The 20,649-nt window shown below is 37.2% G+C and overlaps 1 protein-coding gene across 1 annotated transcript in view; it reads left to right on the forward strand.

Annotated features, from left to right (window-relative positions):
- Positions 1-20,649, forward strand: part of xmas (RRM_XMAS2 and SAC3_GANP domain-containing protein xmas) — a 311,404-nt gene that overhangs the window by 99,756 nt on the left and 190,999 nt on the right. Inside the window, exon 6 of the mRNA XM_090380957.1 lies at positions 15,908-16,050. Coding sequence (XP_090237083.1) covers positions 15,908-16,050 — 143 coding nt within the window. The remainder of the gene's footprint in view (positions 1-15,907; positions 16,051-20,649) is intronic.

Raw genomic sequence — 20,649 nt, forward strand, 5'->3', positions numbered from 1 at the left:
GTTGATGGGGTTCTTGAGTCTAATAGTTGCAGATCACTTAAGAACACCATTCCAACACTATCTAAGTCAAATGAACAGCTTTGTTTACCCAGAAATTCCATCACATTTACTGAAGCTAGATTTAGTGACAGAGAGGCTTATTTCTCCTCGCTTACCATTCATGCAAATAAGGCACCCGAGGCATGCATACGGACAATATGGCATTCTGGGCCAAGTGATCAGTGTGCCTGTTTCAGTCAACACGATGGTCCATCACTTGCCAAGGGAGGTTGATAGTGATCATTTTAAGTCCAGCTGTTTGATTGGGTTATTAAGAAAGCCAGTGGTTAAAGCATGGCTTCAATATTTGGTTGACACACCTCTCTATCGATTGTATCAAATCATGATAGATCAGTCATTCTTTGATGACAGTTACATGGAAATTAATTCGACTAAAGATGGCAAGCAAATCCGTTCCGATTGAGGAAAATCTCATCACTCAACAGCAATTGTGGAGCGATGATAATTATCTTAGAATCACCCCAGGAGAAAACTAACGTACTGCAGAGCTTACTGTTTGACAAGCACGCAGAGAAACTATTTCCCGACATTTATCTTGGACAGTTCAGAACATTCAGAGAGAATTTATGTGCGACTCCATTCATGATGGCAATGAGCGAGCTCAGACGATCTGACTGATGTGATGTTACTCCATATCATCTCCTTTACTTAGCAATGAAGATAATGAGATTGAAAATGAGCGACTCTTTGACAGTGGCTTTCAAATATATAGGTAAAAATACAAAACTGACCTTTGAGCAAGTTCAATCTAAAGAATACGTTAACAGATGCATCGAAAACAATTTGGTCTTCCTAAGGACAATTCCAAACTTGACCTACTACTGGGCTCAACGTAAGCTTGATCTATTCACTCTGATTAGACAGCCCAGTAAACCTACAATGTTCTTTACTCTGAGTGCCAATGAAATTGGTTGGCCTCGCTTGCTTCAGCTATTGTACAAGTTACAGAATACAGGGTGTGATATTAGTGAGGATGATGCGAGCGACATGGACTTCATGCAGAAAGCGACGCTAGTGAACAAAGATGCTGTAACTTGTGTGATATACTTCAAGAAGATTGTGGATGTAATTGTGAACATATTGCAGTCAAAGCATTATAGCCCGTTTTCTCAATTTTACGTGGTCAACTTTTTCAAGCACACAGAATTTCAACATCGCGGCAGTCTACACGTGTACATTTTGCTGTGGCTGCATAATGCTCCCAAAGATCCTTTGGGCGAGAACAAAGAAGACGCTATTGCAGTGATCGACAAATTAGTGTCTGTCTCCGCTAGCGAGGCTTCGGAGAGCATCAAGCTTCAAACTCACAAACATACATTCATGTGTTACAAGAAAATAACGCTGGATAAACGATCATACGCCATTGAGTACATGAATAAGATGAACCAAGGGATCAGAAATTTGCAGTGACAAATCATTATGATCATGAATGAGCACCCAGAGCTCAACATTGTCGGAAACATGAGAAAACTATCCATCGACATGCTCAACAGCGTCAAGACCACGAGTCAAGAAGCTGCCTGATACTTGCTACGTCAGCCCATGTCAGAGAGCTCTGCGGTGGTAGTTTACATTCACACTGTTTGGCCAATCGAGCAACAGAGAGTGAGGAAGTCCAACGAAGAGATGAACAAAGAGAGCCTTCCAGAGGATTCGTGTGACATATGAAAAAATAATTTGTTTGACAAATAATGACAGCTACATCCACCATCGATTTACAAAATGAGTTTACCAGACTTGCGACTAATCGGCTACAAACAAGACAAGACAGCTTGTTCGAATTCATCCATGATAGGAAGGAACTTAGTTTCAACTGCCAAAGCCTACGGGTGCACCACGCCAACCTCACCAATACTGTTATACAGCAATGCCAAATCTTGCTGCTATCTGATGCTTGGTTAGAAAATAACAAGAGTGTCAGCAACTCGAACTTCGATTGCGTGGTTCATTTCAGGCATGAAACCAAACGAACAGCTGGAGTCACAATGTATCACAACAAGAAGGATAAGGAACACATTGTTATGCCATGCTTAGATGTCATTTATCGACAAACGACTGGTCTGACAATCACTATTCGCCCCATTGGTGATATATGTACAGCAGAGTGCTTTTTACTCAGCATGGTCAATTAATGTTTGGTCAACTGATACAATGGTTGCCTATATTTCTCCTAACAGTGATGTATAGGGTGTAATTGCCTTCATTCATTAGGCGCCTCCGTAGCCAGGTGGGAAGGAGCAGCAGCGCGTAGCACACGCTTCTTGATTAGACCGGGGTTCGAGCCCGTCACCACCAAATACGGAGGATGCGGAAAGGTCAAGGAATGACCACCGCATATTCCCGGAGCAATATGGCCTTAGTTGCTAATGCTCCTAAAAACAAAATAACAACAACCTTCATTCATTTCGCTTTGCTCCCATACTCAATTCACAGTGCAGCACTGTTAAAGAAAGATTTACTTAAAATATCCATGATCACGAGTGGCGATTTCAACGTTAACTTCAGATTGGAAGAAACTAAACCGTTAATTACTTTCCTGCAAGAAGCATTCGATCTCACGATGAACACTAATCCCTCAATCTCAACTACAAGATCAGGTACATCATTCTATGCTGTTTTTAAGAGGTTTTAGATATATTACAGTTGCACGTATACATCTCTTACTTCAGTTATCATGAATCCATGTATCTTGTCTTCCAGCTGAAATTATTGAAATTTGTGAATGATCAATAAAATATTTACAATACAAAAGCTTCTTTATTTCATAATCAATATATACTTTCCAGAAATGAAGGCATTCATGAAGGTAACGGAGAGCATTTCCAGAAACGACGTCAAATGACACGATTTCGTTTCATAAAATCATGACAAAACTAGTTTTACTACAGTCTGAAATTTAGTAGGTGCTGCCTAAGATGTTTCACATCAAAAAGTGTAAAAAGATGACACAAAGCAAGAGCAAATTGAGGAGTGCAAGTTTTGAGAGCAAGTGGTGAAATTCTGTCAGTTCCTGGGGCTTTCTTAGATCACTTCCAGCAGGGTAATGCACGATGCCAAAATACATAGATCATTCTGAGATGTTTCTGGAAGCAAGGGGGGGGGGGTGGACTTTACTGGACTTCATTGAATTTTTAAGAAACTGGAATACAATTGTGCAGCTGGAGGATGAAGAAAATTAAGAAAACAATTTGAATTGCATGATACATTATGTTAATACATTGGGATTTTTAAACAATGTTAATTACTTTAAAAACGTGGATGATGCAAAATCTCATGAAATATTGCAAAGAAAGTTTGTCAAAATAATTTTTTTAGAATATTGTTCCTCTGAACTGTGTAGGAGAAGAATGCTTATAAACAGTCTTTTCTAACCAACTGGAAGATCTGTATGTCTATCTGTAATTAAATCTGTATGGCTTATTAAGAATAATGTTTAGAACTACAACTGTGGCTTAAGTTGAGTGAAGTTGCTCCTAGTTAAAGCTGATTAAAAATTATTTGCATTCAGTGATCAGCCAAGAAAGACTTTAACTGGTATCTATAGAAAATGAGTTATGAAAAGAAATTGGTGTTTCAGATATCATAGGAAATTTGGAAAAAATTTCCGAAGTTAAGTTATTATTATTGTTTATCTGAATTTGTACTTTGTATTTAAGATCTTCAGCATACAATTTTTTTTTTAAAACAAAAATTCCCTCACTATTTTTACCATGGGCCCTGATTGGAGGACACTGATTTATAAAATTTTTGTAACTAATATAATTAGTAACTTATTTGTAATTTCTGTTGTGTGTGTGTGTGTGTGTGTGTGTGTGTGTGTGTGTGTGTGTGTGTGTGTGTGTGTGTGTGTGTGTGTGTGTGTGTGTGTGTTATATTATTAATGATTATTATAATATTATCATCATTCCAGATTCTTCTATAATATACAGTGTGAAATGTTTCAGAAAAGTTCAGTATATGAGGTGTGATCAAAAAGTACGGGAACTGAACTAATATTTCAGAAATGATGACACTTACTGGCAATTTGGATTGATCTTATTTGCAGTAGTCTCCTTGATACCATGTACTTTGATTCTGATGTTTGTGCAAGTTATGAAAGCATTCCTAGTAGGCTTATTTTAAAATTGCTAATAGTACCTGTGTTGCATTCTGAATAATTTTCTCAGTCATTGCAAATCTGTGACCTTTCAAAAAAAATCACTGTCGGCCACTAAATGCAGTAAGTATAGCAGATGGGGGACCACTGTGATGGATCGCTTTGCAAGAAATCCTTAAATGGGAAGCACAGAGTGTTTGGGGGGGGGGACATTGTTAATACAAGGATCAATTCTCCCTCATACCCATTTTCCTGACCATTTTCTTCAAACAGCATTGTGCAATCATCGTAGAATTCTTTTGAAGTATTCCTGGTTCACTGTTTTGCCATGTGGGACAATTCATAATGAACATTGCCATGTGAGTTAGAAAATATGATAAACATGATCTCCACATTTAATTGAGATTGTCTTACTTTTTTTAAACTGTGAAGAAGTTGAAGTCTTCCACTGAGAGGACTAGACCTTTTCTGCATCATAGCTATACAACCATGATTTTTTACAAGTAATGATGGAATAAACAGTATGGATCAGCATTAGCATTATCCTGACATCGGAGAACCCACTGCTCTCTTTGATTATAAGTGAGAATACGAAGGCACAAACTATGCCGAGTGCTGTCCTTTGGATTGCTATACCAAGTGTATGCATATTATATTTAATCATTCCCTTAACTTACAGAGTACAGAACAGAGTATATGCACATTTTATGAAATCCATTAGTTTATTCCCCATTATTGAGGTTATGACATATACAGTTGACACATTTCTAAAAGACCATTTCATCAAAAGAATAAACGATAATTTATTAATTCTAAAGTTTATATGGTTTTAATTTTTTATTTGGTGTTTTTCTTTTCAAGGCCACTTAGGATAATGGTATCACAGGAAGAACCTTTTAAAACTCTGGACACTTCTTATACCAGCATAACCATATGTATCAAATGAATATGAAGCTTCAACTACATATTCTTTTGATGCATAAGAAGCTTCGGTTAGCATTAGTTCTCTACGTAAAAGATTGCCAAACTTGGAAGCTATCTGAACAGTTTTTTATTTTATTATTATTATTAGCTACAAAGAGTACTAGGAAAGTTTTGCAATATGACGCAACAATGAATCACAGGAAGCTGCTTGTTGCTGCATGTTGAGACATGTTCATACGTGCATAGTAGCCGCCGCGCCAAGTCGATGGGCTCAGTTATTCATTAGTAGTGAGAGTGTAAAGTGCTTGCGATGGCATCGTGGTCACGAAATGAGATAAGGACAGTTTTGCGGTATAATTTTGTGCGTGGTTTAACCATAGACCAGTGCTTAGAAAAAATGACTCTTGCACTAGATGATGATTGTCCACATTGTACAACGATATTCAGGTGGTATAGAGAATTCCAAAGGGGAAATTTCACTCTGGAGGATTCTGAGAGGCCGGGAAGGCCACAAACGTCAGTTACGGAGGAAAACGTTACTGCTGTGAGGAAAATGCTTGACGAAAACAGGCGAGTGACCTACCAACAGATAGAGGATACTTTGGGCCTAAATGCACCAGCAATTCGTTCGATTCTGCAAGATCATTTGCACGTGAAGAAACTTTGTTCTCTCTGGGTGCTGCATCAACTGACTGAAGAGCAGATGACACGACGTGTGACTTGGTGCCGGGAGATGTTAAAAAAGTTTGATAAGGGACAATCTCGGTATGTGAACAACATCGTGACAGGTGACGAGACTTGGCTGTACTATTACGATCTGCCGACCAAGGCTCAAAACAAAGTTTGGGTCTTTGATGATGACGACACACCCGTAATTGTCAGAAAATCCCGATCTGTAAAGAAGAAAATGATAGCTGTATTTTTCAAATCGAGTGGAATTGTGGAACGTGTCGTTTTGGACACACAGAAGACAGTCACAGCTAAGTGGTATACTGAACAATGCCTGCCTAAAGTCATTGGATCTATGAAGAACCTGCGGCCAAAGTCAAGAATGGACACCTGGTACCTCCATCACGATAATGCTGCAGCTCACCGTGCCAAAGTCTGCACCGAATATTTGACCACGACAGGACTGAAACTTCTCGAGCACCCTCCCTACAGACCAGACCTTGCTCCCTGCGACTTTGCACTGTTCCTGCATGTGAAAATGAAGCTAAAAGGGAGGCGGTTTTCCAGTGATGAGGACCTTCTACGGGCTTGGGACAACGAGTATGCTTTACTCCCTAGTGAAACTTGGCAGAACTGGTTTAAAGATTGGTTTCGGAGGATGGAGAGGTGTATTGAATGTAGAGGAAATTACTTTGAAAAAATTAAATAAACAAAGCTGTATTGCAAAACTTTCCTAGTACCCTTTGTATATGGTGCAAGGAAGCTTGAGGCTTATGCTGCACCAGACAAAAAAAAAAAAAAAGAAATTCCCGAATTACCTTAAGAGAGAGAGAGAGAGAGAGTCAGTCAAAAGGGAATCACCAAGAAAGAGAAGAGTGATGATATCCAGCTCAGGACCCTAGGTGTGCCAAGCCCATACTCACCAGATGTGAGCCCTTGGGGGTTAATTTTGCTGGCAAGAGTAAGGATCCTTCCACAGATTTACCTCAGTCAAGTTCAGATTGTAACCCTTTTTATTTTCTACCCCTAACAGCATGGCCTGATGATGGGTATCGGTAAGATGTCTGAAATGTCAGCTTAAATGTATAGTGATTTGGGCTATAAGCTTAATAAACTATATTATTAATTTCACTTGGTATAAGAGTGGTTATTAATTATAGTAATTCATCTTCATGGAAAACAACCACAACATCCTTTCCTAACTATACAAGTTCAAATCCTTTTACTACCTTCATATGAGCAACAACCTGTCTAATTGTCTCACAGAGGGGAAAAAAAACTTTTCTATAGAACAGTAAAGCATCAGATAGAGATAAAGGTTATATACATTTTCTCCTCATTTTTCATCCTTTTTATATAAATGGATGAAAAATGAATGTGTATGATGGTATGAATCATTACATTGTTGGGTAGTATTTAATTTTGCTGAATGCTGAGAACATATCTGGAAAGTAATTGAAATTTCTTCAACTACCTGCATTGCTTACCAAGGAAATTTACTTTATGGATACTCATTAAAATGGCATCAAAACAAGATTCAGAAATACTAACTCAGGTTAATCTTGTACACAATAATTAAATATCAGACTTCACTTTACTACAATTAACATTTTGCAATGAATATTCTTTTAATCCATATTTAATATTCTCCTCCCTTTCCATATTGTAACATTTTATTATATTACCACATGAACCATGTGGTGATGATGTTATGTTAGTGGTAATCACATGTTTTCCCTCTCACTCTAGGCATCATTGCTAAGGAAGGATATTTTCTTTCAGAAGAAAATAATTAATCAAATTTATCTAATAAATGTAGGTACAACATTAATTTTCCCTATTTTTGTGATGCTACTTACACTAAAATAACAGTTTTAAGAAAGGTTTAATATGCTAAACAAAACTTACTAACAATGATTTTTTGCCATTTTAAACTTGCAGAGGAAATCAGTGCTATCATATTGTGCATAAAACTAGGAATGTATTTTTACTGTAGCTGAAGTGCATTGAATTCCCAAATCTTGTGTTTAAATCCATTGGATGTTTTCATTAGAAATACCAGTTTCACTAGCTACTTCGTGGATATTTCATGTTCATGATTGAATTTCTGATTTTTCAAGGGCAACTAGAGTGAGGATCACCTTTGATTGACAAGCGGGCGTCTTTGAACTTTGCGAACCACTGAAAATACTTCAAAGAGGTCTGATTGGATATTTCCCTAATTTGATACAAAGATTGATGCAAATTCGCTGCTCAGTAAAAGCACTCATTTTAAAATGTGTGATTTTACTTAGAATGCATAAAACACTTTTTATTCAATGTGTGCTAATTAAGACTGACTGCAAATAAACTAAAAAAAAAGGTGCTTTGTGTGTCTAGATGAGTCACCGAACATATTTTAACAGGTTGTTATAATGTTTAGAATTTAAAGATACAGTTTCTAAACGTTTTTAATCACACTTCATAATAGGTTATATTTTGATTTAAAAATGCCTCAGCACTTAACTGGAAAAGACTAAGTTATCATTGCTCTTTTATTTGTTAAGATATTAATTATCTGTTTACTTTAATGTAGAAGTATGCTATGTTGCTTGTAATGCATTGTTATTTTATGTTAATTTGCAGCCACTCCCTGACTTACTTAAGGGTTGCATTTCGCGGAACTCTACGTAAGTCGGAATTTCCCTAAATGCTTATTCAGAAAATTTGATTGAACCAAAAAAGAAATGTTCAGTGAACGTGGAAATAGAATTATTTGTTCAATTTTTTTATCTTGTGTGCAGGAAAAATTACAAAAGTGTATTAAATTACAAAAATTTCAAAATTATAAAATTACAAAAAGAGAGAGGAGACAGGCATAACGTCGCCAAGTTTTACCTTTCGAGCATCATTGCCAGAATTAACTCTCCAGCGGATAAGCATGCCGCTGCAGAAGTTGAGGGCTTTTTTCCAACAATCGGCACTGGCGACTTCACTGCATATTTTAATGTTTTGGAAACCAGCCCTAGCCGAGTGGTCAAGCGTGCGGGTGCACAAGTACACATGCCTTGAGTGACTGGGATTCTATCTTGTGAACTCCTCTGTCCATTTGGTCATCCCGTAGTATAAACAGAAATTTGGAAACCAGCACGATGCTTGAACCTTTTAAACCACCCATTGCTTGCCACGAACATGGCTTTGGGGTTCGCCATACTTATCCTTAATATATTCATAAATATTTCTTGCTTTTGGCCATTGGACTCAAGGGGCACTTGCTTCTGAGTCTGATTTTCCATCCATATTATTAATAGCTTTTCCATCTTCGATATAGCACCTGAATGCTGTTTTGTGATCACTGTTGATCTTAAATGCGTTGATCCTTTAAAATGTTCTTTTATACGCACACTGTCCCTTAAAATAGTATTCATTGTTGAAGCAGCGAGACCTAATTCCGTGTAATATATGACAAATTTTGTCTTGCTTCATACTTCTTAATTAATCATCTTCATTTCTAAAATCAATTTTGTTTCATTTCCTAGCACTGCCAGTACTTGCACTTTCCGCTGGTCCCTTTCCCCTCACCATTGTAATAAGTAAATAGGAATGAAGAGAACAGTCTGAAATTTTATTTATGTTTTTTTTATATGATTGAAGATTTCAGTGAAGGGGAACACATTTCACCATAATAACATAGAGACACAAATAATTCCAGCTATCAGTATTATTGCAAATACAATAAGATCGAGTTTACTGCCCATTTATAATAGATTGCACTAACAGAAAAGCCCAAAAAAACCAGAAGGTGCAAATTGCTTTTATTGTTTTATGGTCATGACCTCCAGAAATGTTCTTTAGAAAAATATCAAAAAAGGCATTCAAAATTGATTCTTATAACGGAATATATGATAACGATGAAAGGGTTGTCCCTTAGTTATATAGCAAAAATTTAAACTTCCAAAGTCTTGGAACGAATTACTGGCAGTTCCCGCTTTACGAGTTTCCATGTTTATGAGTTTTTTTTTTCCAAGTATCAACAAAACAGAAAATATGAAGATTAATTGCAAAAAATGAATGTTAAACATTCATAAATCCCACATTTCAAACTACGCTTGTTGCTATAGTGCATCCCGCTTTATGATATTAATCCATTCCATCATTTCGTAATGTGAACCCAATAACACATTTTTCTTTAGTTATTCGTTCCGAGACCTTGGAAGTTGAAATTTTTGCTGTATAAGTAAGCTATTTATCTCTCTAAAAGGTCATTTTATAGTGTAAATTGTATTAGTTACCAATTAAAATCATTAAACACACTACACTTTCATCGTTACGATACGTTTCGTTATAAGAATCAATTTCGAACGCCTTTGTGATATTTTTCTAAAGCACATTTCTAGAAGTCACGACCATAAAACAATAAAAACAATTTGTACTTTCTGGTTTATTGTGCTTTTCTGCTAGTGAAAGCAGTTATAAAAAGGGTACTAAACTCGATGTTATTGCATTTTAAAATACCAATAGCTGGAATCGTGTGGGTTAGCATTAGTATTAGTAGAGGCATTTGATGCAAGAAAGCAAGCTTATGCAGCATCAGCCAAAAAAAAAAAAAAAAAAAAAAAAAAAGTAACATAAATAAATAAAAATAACCACTTCCACTTCACCCCTCTGTTCGTTCGAAATACCTGTCCAGCTGAGCCTTAAACTTATTTAGGCTATCAACTTCCACGACAAGGGATGGAAGTCTGTTCCACCCACCAACCACCCGCTGGCTAAAGGCAAATTTCCGCACATCTATCCTACATCTGTCTTTCCTCAATTTGAATTTATGCCCTCTCAGGTGATTTTTCTGAGCTAGAGGAAGAATCCCATCAGCATTGAGCATGCTCAAACCATTCAAGGCTTTGTACACCTCTATCAGATCACCCCGCTGGTGCCTAGTTTCCAGACACTGTAATTTGCAAAACTTAAGCCTTTCTTCGTAAGAGAACCCCTTTGTCCCATTCACCAATCTAGTTGCCCTTCTCTGTACTCGTTCCAGCAGCTCTACATCCTTCCTGAAATGAGGCCTCCAGGCCTGTATACAGTACTCTAGGTGTGGCCTGACCATTGCCTTATACAAGGGAATAATCACCTCCTTATCCCTGCTAGAAAAATTCCTATATATCATTGACAATACACCATGAGCTACTCTTGCAGCTCGTCTGCACTGCTCAGAGAACTTCATATCTGCCTGCACCACCACCCCCAGGTCCCTTTCATTCTCTACCACTGTCAGTGTAGTACCACAGAGTTGATACGTTGCTCTGGGGTTGCTGTTTCCCATATGTAGTACTTTACATTTGTCAATGTTAAACTTCATTTGCCACCTCGAAGCCCATCTGCTCAACCTTTCCAAATCCTGTTGCAGCAGCATAGTGTCAGTAGTGTCCTTGACAACCCTGCCAACCTTCGTATCGTCTGCAAACTTGGACATTAAGCCTGATATACCATCATCAATATCATTTATAAATACAGAAAACAATAAAGGCCCCAATACTGAACCCTGAGGGACTCCACTAATAACATTAGTCCACGATGAGCAGTGTCCATTGATTACCACTCTCTGTCTTCTCCCCCTCAACCACCCCTTTATCCATAGCAGCAACTTGCCTCCAATGCCACACTGCTCCAATTTGTGCAGCAGTCTTCCATGTGCAACAGTATCAAAAGCCTTTCTAAGATCCAAGTATATAATATCAAAGTTATTCCCTGCATCCAGTTCTTTTGTGACTGCATCATAGTATCCAATCAAATTGGTCAGGCAAGACTTCCCCTTAACAAAACCATGCTGTGTCCTAGCTATAACTGAAGTCTTGTCTAGATGATCCTGCAGTGCTTCTTTCACCAGTGCCTCCATTAATTTTCCGGGAACAGAAGTTAAACTCACAGGTCTATAATTACTTGTGTCAGCCTTTGATCCCCCTTTGTGAATTGGGGTCACATTTGCACATCTCCAGTCAATGGGTACCTCCCCTGAGTCCAAGGAAGCTCTCATAATTATGGCTAAGGGTTTGCTTACCTCCTTTGCTGCCTCCTTTAATATAACTGGATAGATCCCATCCACCCCAGGTGCCTTTCTTGTGTTTATCTTCAACAATTTCTCCTCCACTTTGCTCTCAGTTATTACAAGATTCTCTAGCTTACTGCTAGAGTTGAATACACCTCTGGCATTCCCCTCGCTGAATAACTCCTCATGTGTGAATGTCGATGCAAAATATTCATTTAGTTTGTTAGCTACCCGAGCAGGGTCATCAACAGTTGACCCATCGATCTCAAGTGGACCAATCTGATTCATCCCCTTCCTTCTAGAGTTTACATAAGTAAAGAACTCTTTGCTGTTTTTCTTCGCATCCCTTGCCAAGGATCTCTCGTAATCTGCCTTCGCCTGCCTAACCTCCTTTGTAACTTGGTTACAGATCAACTTGTATCTATCATAGGCGTCCGTGTCACGTGTTAATTTGTATGTATCCCATGCATTTTTCTTCTCTGCCATATGCCTCATTAGTTCATCTGTCAACCATTTAGGCCTAAACCTTGAACAATATTTCTTAGTTGGTATGTAAAGCCTAGTAGCTTCCACGATAAGTTCTTTGAATGCTTCCCATTTTGAATTTGCTGTTGGCAATATCATCAGTTGATCCCACTGTATAGAATTTAAATACTGTCTCAGTCCATTGTAGTCGCCTTTACGAAAGCAATACCCCTTCCCTTTACCCCTAATGGTAGTTACCTCTTTGAGTAACTCCCACTTCAGCACACTGTGATCACTGCCACCAAGTGGTTCATTTATCTGCAGATTCTTAATGCATGAAGAATCACTACTGATAATCAAATCAAGAGTATTACTCCCTCTAGTTGCCTCCCGAACATGCTGATGTAGAAAACAATCATCCAATAAATCCACAAAAGCCTTGCTACTGTGTGAGTGACCAGCCCCCAAATTCCAGTCAATATCTGGGAAATTAAAATCCCCCATTATAAGACTCTCTGATTTACTGGCCCACTCTATTTCTCCGAACAGTTTCTTATTATACTCATCAGAGTCATTAGGCCTATAGCACACTCCTACTCTCAATTTTGATCTCCCAATGCTTATGTCACACCAAACTGACTCGACACTGCACTGTCCAGCGATGTCGACTGGCTTCACTTCCTTGGATTTTATGTGTTTTTTAACTAATAGCATAACCCCTCCTCCCTTCCTATCCTGTCTATCCTTTCTGTAGACATTGTACTCCCCAAATTCCAGTTCTGCATTTCTTATATCTGTGTGACACCACGTCTCTGAAATCCCCACAATATCTGCCTTTGATGTTTTGAGCAATACCTCAAATTCATCAAATTTATTTACTAAACTCCTAGCATTGGTGTACACACAAGTATACATGCACCTGTTCTTTTTCTTAGCTACCCTAACACAACCGATGTGTTTACTTGTACCCCAATGATTCCCAGCAGTCTCTGAAATATCCTGCGTCTTATTTTCCAGGCTGCGGCTCATTCCAATAGAAGCAGTGCAAGAATCACTTTCACCTCTGCCAGTGGCTACTGTTAATCTATTAGTCCTTGTATCCCCCCAATCTAGCAGTTTTCCGACCCACCTAACATTGCCTCGATAGCATCAGCAAACATTCTTGCACCCTTTCTATTTAAGTGTATCCCATCCCTGTAGAAGCAGTCTCTCCTGTTAACAAGTACAGACCAGGCTGAAAAAAATTCTACCCCTTGAGCCCTGCACAATCTTTCCAGGGCCGAATTGATTGACAGGGCTCTCATCATATACTCCCTCCTATCGTGTCTGGGCAGAATTGCAGACACTTTCAATTTCAACCCTAATTCACGGCTTTTTTTCATCAGTGACCTGTACTTGTCAAGTAATTCCGCCGGTCTCCTACTCTTAATGTCATTAGTGCCAACGTGTACAACTATATCACCTTTTGTGCCCTTAAAAGATGATATCCGCTCTACAACGTCATCAACTTTTGCCCCTGGCAGACATACCCTGGTCCTATTCCACCTATCCTTTTTACAAAGCATGTTTCCCGTTTCCCTGACAATAGAGTCACCAACAACTACTAGTTCCTTTGGGACCAGCGCATTCTGCCTTGGGGGTTGCCGCTGTGTTCCGCGATGACCAAGTGCAAGCTCTGGCATTGGTGTGGGCAGCTGAGAGCTTGATGGGCCCCTCACTTGTAATCCTTCGAGGGCATCCACCCTATCCTTCAAGCTCTCATATAGGCCCATAACAACGCTGAGTTGTCGCCTTATCTCCTTACACTCCTTGCATCGCACACACACAAAGACATCCCCCATGGCAGTATCATGTCCCATACTTGACTGCTCCGCAAACATCAAGCAAATAGTGCATCTTACAAGGCTGTGATTCAGAGGACAACTGCCCCCCTCAGTTCTCCCCTGGGCCACAGCATTCCCATTAGCTTGAGCCCTTTGCTTTGCTGCTCTGGTTTGAGTCATGATTTAGAGTTACTTTCAATAAAATTTCGATTTCTGTACAAAATTAAATCCTAAACTTGTATCCAAACACAGTTATAACGCTATATTTATGTTTCAGTAACGAGTGTTATCTACGGAATATTTACGTTTCAGTAACGAGTGTTATCTACGAAATATTTACGTTTCAGTAACGAGTGTTATCTGCGAAATCCCTTTATATAACTTTCGTATCAAGTTATGTATTAATTATTTGTTTTTACTAATTATTTATGTTACGTAACCTAAGTGGTTATATGTATAATTAATTATGTTAAATAAAATTAATTATATTACGTTTGTAATCTAAGTCGTTATATGTATTTATTTAAACGTACAATGTAACTGCTAACGAAGTTCAACTAACGCTATCTAGTACGGTATATCGTATCACAAAGGCGGGAAAATTACGAACGGTTAGCGGAGTTGAAACACGTGGAAACCTTTACCGATACTTTTATGCAATTACAAGGCCGAGTAAAGAATAAATACACCAAATTAATCAGAAAATCACAAAATAATGTTATACTACTAAATTTATATCAAAAGTTTTAGAAAAACAATAATTTCAAATCAATAAATAAGAAAAATCCACTTAGCGGCTTTGAAAACGACCGTCTGTAGTAGCCTCGTCAGCAACTCTTTTCCTTTTTTACGTTATTAGGGTGAAATGTGTTTCCCTCTTCACTGCAGTCTTCAATCATATAAAAAACATAAATAAATTTTCAGAATCTTCTCTTCATTCTTTTTTTAAGCTTCGTAAACTTGTTACTCCCTGCGAATTGTGTTAGTTGCAATCTCCCTTGCGCGTATCTTGTTAGTTAGTTGCAATTTGTGTGTGCTGTTAAAAATGCTTATGCATTCTTTCATGAAATTTATAAAGAAAAGAGAAGAGATTATCTTGGAAACAAACGCCTCTTGAAGCATTTCTGAAGAAGACTCCTCCTTGTGCAACAAACCAATAACGAGTGCTGACCCAACAATGAGTGATCAGTGAGTGTGCATTTAGTCGATGATGAAGAATAAACATTCTTTAACATTTGTTAAGTCATAAATAATTTCTTTAAATTATAATTTACCTTGATTTTACAGGCTATATTTTCATTTCTTTGGATAAATCAATCATTGTTTAAACATAAACTAATTAGCTAATTACTTTCATTGTTGAGAACGTAACCCCTGTTTTTAACGTGTCTATGGGAATAAATTCTCGCTTTGCAAGTTTTTGCTTTATGAGCACGCGTGCGCTAGGAATGAATTAACTTGTAAGTCAGGAACTACTTGTACCAAAAAAAAAGTGTGTTATTGGGTTCACATTACGATATTTTCCCGATACCTCCATTTATTCCTACAGGATGCAAAATACATTTCCACAATTTTTTTAAGTTTACACCTGCTGGCAAAAACTTATGTAAAGTTGAGTATTATGTAAGCCGGGGAGTGGCTGTAGATGTTTTATTTGCTGCGTCATTTTTAGAGTGGAATTATAGTAGGCCTATACTTGAATACATATAAGTATATACTTATTCTATTCTTGATTTTTAGATTGATGTGCAAGGCTAATGCTTAAGAATGAAATTTGTGTCAATCATTCTTTAATTAATAGCTCACACAAAAGTTTTAATTTATCCTTTTTCATGATTATGTTAGGTCAAGAAAAAAGATCACACTTATCCTCAGCAACAGCAATTATGGGAATTTGTCCAGATATGTGTCCTGAAAAAGAGCGCTACAGTCGTTGTGAAAAGAATTATTTATCAGCATTTGAAATGAATAAACTGTTTGGGGAAAAGGTATAGTAGAAAAACATATATGAGAAATCATTTGAAATGTGGGAATAATACATGATTACTCATAGTTAATGATGTTAATGCAAAGAAATTTATTCAACATGTAAAAAATGTTGAATAAATTTTTTGTAATTGGCTCCAAGAAAATAATTAATTATTAGTATTAGTATTAGTAATGGCCACATGGTGCAAGAAAGCCTATGGCTTATGCAGAGTTTGGAAACTAGATACCCTAGAGGAGATTTGATTGAGGTGTTTAAGGCTCTGAGAGGCATCAGTAAAATGAATGAGGACAAAATTTTCAAGATTATACATGATGCTAGAACTAAGGGACATAAATTCAAGTTACGGGGGGAAATGTTTAGATTGGACTGCAGGAAGTTTTATTTTAGCCAGGGAGTTATAAATTACTGGAATAAGTTACCTTCATGGGTGGTAGAGGTCGACAGTTTGGGGAAATTCAAAGGTCATCTGGATAGTACTTTCGGGTAAGGGAAGCGCATAGGATGATAGGTTTAATTTCCTTTTTTTTTTTTTTTTTTTTTATTAATTATTATTATTTAGTTATTTATTTTATTTTTTTGTTTTTATCAGTTTTGTTCTGATTTTTTTTTTTTTTTTTTTTTTTTTTAGCTGGTGCAGCATAAGCCATAGGCTTTCTTGCACCATGCGGCCATTACTAATACTAATACTAATAATACTATGCTGCACCAGCCAAAAAAAAAAAAAAACCCGAATAAAACAATGATAAAAAAAAATAAATAATAATAATTAATAGAAGAAAAGGAAATTAAACCTATCATCCTATGCGCTTCCCTCACCCGAAGGTACTATCCAGATGACCTTTGAATTTCCCCAAACTGTCAGCCTGTACCACCAATGTAGGCAACTTATTCCAGTAATTTATAACCCGCTGGCTAAAATAAAACTTCCTGTAGTCCAATCTAAATATTTCCTCCCATAACTTGAATTTATGTCCCCTAGTTCTAGCATCATTTATAATCTTGAAAATTTCGTCCTCATTCATTTTACTGATGCCTCTCAGAGCCTTAAACACCTTAATAAAATCTCCTCTAAGGTGTCTAGTTTCCAAACTCTGCAACCCACATATTCGAAGTCTTTCTTCATAAGGACGCCCTTTTGCCGATCTCACCAGGCGCGTTACCTGTCTTTGCACCCTTTCAAGAAGCTCGATGTCTTTCTTTAGGTACGGTTCCCATACTTGAACACAGTATTCCAAGTGTGGTCTAACAAAAGCCTTATATAATGGGATTATCACGTCCTTATCTCTACTTGCAAAAGTTCGATAGAATACCATGGGCCTTCCTTGCAACCTGTTTATACAATGCTCAGAGAATTTCATGTCTGACCGTATCGTAACACCCAAGTCCCTTTCCTCCAGTACTGAATTTAGTTGAACTCCACCAAGTGAATAAGTTATTTTGGATTACTGTTTCCCAGGTGTAATACCTTACACTTTGTTGGATTAAAGCATAGCTGCCATTTTTCTGACCATTCCTGAAGTCTATCTAGGTCTCTCTGAAGAAGTTCAGCTGGACAGTGATCATTAACTACTCTACCAATTTTAACATCATCTGCAAATTTAGACATCATGCCCTCTATCCCTTCATCGATGTCATTTATGAAAATTAAAAACAACAGTGGTCCTAATACTGATCCTTGGGGAATCCCACTTCTTACATCAACCCAATCTGAGGAATAGCCATTTATCACAACCCTCTTGCCTCCTGCCCTGAAGCCATCATGCTATCCATCTAAGGATTTCCCCAGTGATTTCAACCTGTTCCAACTTATAAAGCAACCGCTCATGTGGGACTGAGTCAAAAGCTTTGCTGAAATCTAAATAAACAATGTCGAAATTATTCCCTAAATCCAGCTCGTGAGTGACCCTTTCAAAATAGTGAACCAGATTTGTTAAACATGATTTTCCCTTTACAAAACCATGCTGAGTATCCTTGAGAATTTCAATTCTATCCAAATGATCTTGAATTCCACCCTTGATCATTGCCTCCATGATTTTCCCTACCACTGAAGTCAGACTGACAGGTCGATAATTTCCCACTTCACTCTTAGAGCCACCCTTATGTATGGGAGATACATTGGCACTTTTCCAATCCAACGGAATCTCCCCAGAGTCTAGTGATGCTTGCATAATTAGCCTCAATGGTTCAATGCACTCACTTGCCACCTCCCTTAAGATTATAGGGTGTATTCCATCAACTCCAGGAGCGTTACTGGCATGTAGGCTTGAAAGTTTTTTCATTAAATAATCTTGCGAAATTTCAATATCATTAATTTCATATTTTTCAACTTTGCTCCCACAATTTCCCATTGCCACAAAAGGTTTTTCATTTGTAAATATCGATGCAAAATAACTGTTGAGTTCATCTGCAATGGCAGCTGGTGTTTTTAATATTAACCCCTTTCCCTTACATAAAGGTCCAATCTGGTTTGTCCTGCTCTTCTTGTCATTTATATATGTGAAGAATTCCTTATTCCCCCCCTCTTTGCTCTGTTTGCTAGTGCTTTCTCATAAACTGCCTTTGCCTGTTGAACCTTTTCTGTGGCTCTATTACAGATCATTTTGTAGCTGTTATAGGCTTCAGTACTTTTGATTGCTCTGTAACCTTTCCATGCCACCTTTTTCTGCTTTATCACAATGCTGACACTGGACAGCGTAAATTTCCACTGTCCCAGTCACTTTCATGCTCCTAGATCATTTTATCATTTTAGATCATTGATTTATTCATTAATTTTATGCATAATATGCATAAAATGTTTTAAAAAAAAAATAGGTATTCAGAATTAAAAATGGTTAAACTATTTGGAGATAGGGTGTAAAATATACTTGAATAAGTTTTAAATATTTAAAAGAAGAGAAACAATAAATTTAATAAAGTGAAGTGTAGAATATGAATCTACAGATAATGAGTTAGCCTATGATTATAGCTTTTGTGGATTATGTGCATAATTTTATTATTTTTTTTTTCAATTTTCATTATCTTATGAATTTATTGAAGATTTGTGAAACATCACGTGTTAAGAGGATTAAAGGATTATCAAAGGATTAAAGCGGATTGCACAGGTTGGCATCAGTTCCCTCCCTGAAATAATTTTGACAGATTCTTGTAGGAAATATGTTCATAAACTCAGATATGTGCTTAAAAAATTCTCATCTCCCCCCCCCCCCCAGTTTTCAAATATTGTAGGTTAATGACAACCTACTACAGCTCTTGGTTTTCATAAAACCTAGAGCTGTTGTTGGTTTAATCATCTTTTCCATCTGTGTTGTCTATTGATTTTTTTCTAGAGCATTTGGGAGCTTACTACAACATTTGAGAATGTTCAAAAAGTTCTAGAATATTGTTACGTGCAGAAGAAAGGTTGTGAGGTTTCTTGAAGGTTCTAGAACTTTTGATGAAACTCTCTAGAAGCATTTGTGAGCCTTCTAGAAACTTCTCTACCGGTATATATGTGAGTGGGTTTTGCACCGATCAAGCATTTTCTTATTTCAAAAAGTGTATGTGTTTCAAAAAGTGAATAATAGTAATAGTATTTGCCATATAGTACAAGAAAGCCATGGGCTTTTGCTGCAAAAAAAAAAAAAAAAACAAGTAGATAAGAAAACAAAATCATATGACAGTTAAGTATCCAGTTGATCTTTGAATTTTATTCAAACTATCAACCTCGACTACCTGTGAGGGCAACTTGCTCCAGCTATCAATGACTTGCTGGCCAAAAGAAAACTTCCTATAATGTAATCTAAACCTGGAATTCTCTAGAACAGTGAAAATTCCACCTTGATTCATTTTACTAATCCCTCTCAGAGCCTTATAAACTTCAATCAGGTCACCTCTGAGGTGCCTGGTTGCCAAGTTCTGCAGCCTACATAATCGGAGTCTTTCCTCATATAGTCATCCTTCTGCTGATTTCACCATTCGAGTTTCCAGTTTTCGGACCCTCTCATTAAACTTGATGTCTGTTTTCAGTTGAGGTCTCCATACTTGAACACAATATTCGAAATCCGGTCCTACAGTTGCCTTATTCAGTGGGATTGTGACTTCCCTATCTCTGCAGGATAGCATTTGATAAATCATTGATAGGACACCATGAACTTTCTTGGCTGCCTGTTTACACTATTCAGTAAATTTCATATCTGTCTATAATTCATCCCCACCAAGTGTATAATTTATTTGTGGGTTGCTATTCCCGACATGTGAGTCCTTGCATTTAGAAGCATTAAAACATAGCTGCCACTTCTCTGACCATCTTTGAAGTCTGTTCAAGTCATCCTGAAGGAGCACTGCTTGGCACTATCATTAACAGTCCTTTTTTTGTAAAAAAAATAGGTACAGGTACTCATTCTTTGCTATCAGGAAAAATTGAAAATTAAAAGGATATGAAAAGTACTCTAAAAATTTTTTTTTCTGATATTGTTACTTTAGTAGTAATGTTTTTAGAATAAGAACAACAAATTAAGTATAATAACACAGTTTATTAAGCATAAATTTATTATTCAAGTATATAAAAAAATAAGTAAAATGTGAGTAAAATAAGTAAAAAATAATAACATAAGTAAAA

Source organism: Mastigoproctus giganteus, chromosome 9 (assembly GCF_048544385.1).
Source record: "Mastigoproctus giganteus isolate SK-2022 chromosome 9, ASM4854438v1, whole genome shotgun sequence".
In the NCBI taxonomy this organism is placed as follows: domain Eukaryota; kingdom Metazoa; phylum Arthropoda; class Arachnida; order Uropygi; family Thelyphonidae; genus Mastigoproctus; species Mastigoproctus giganteus.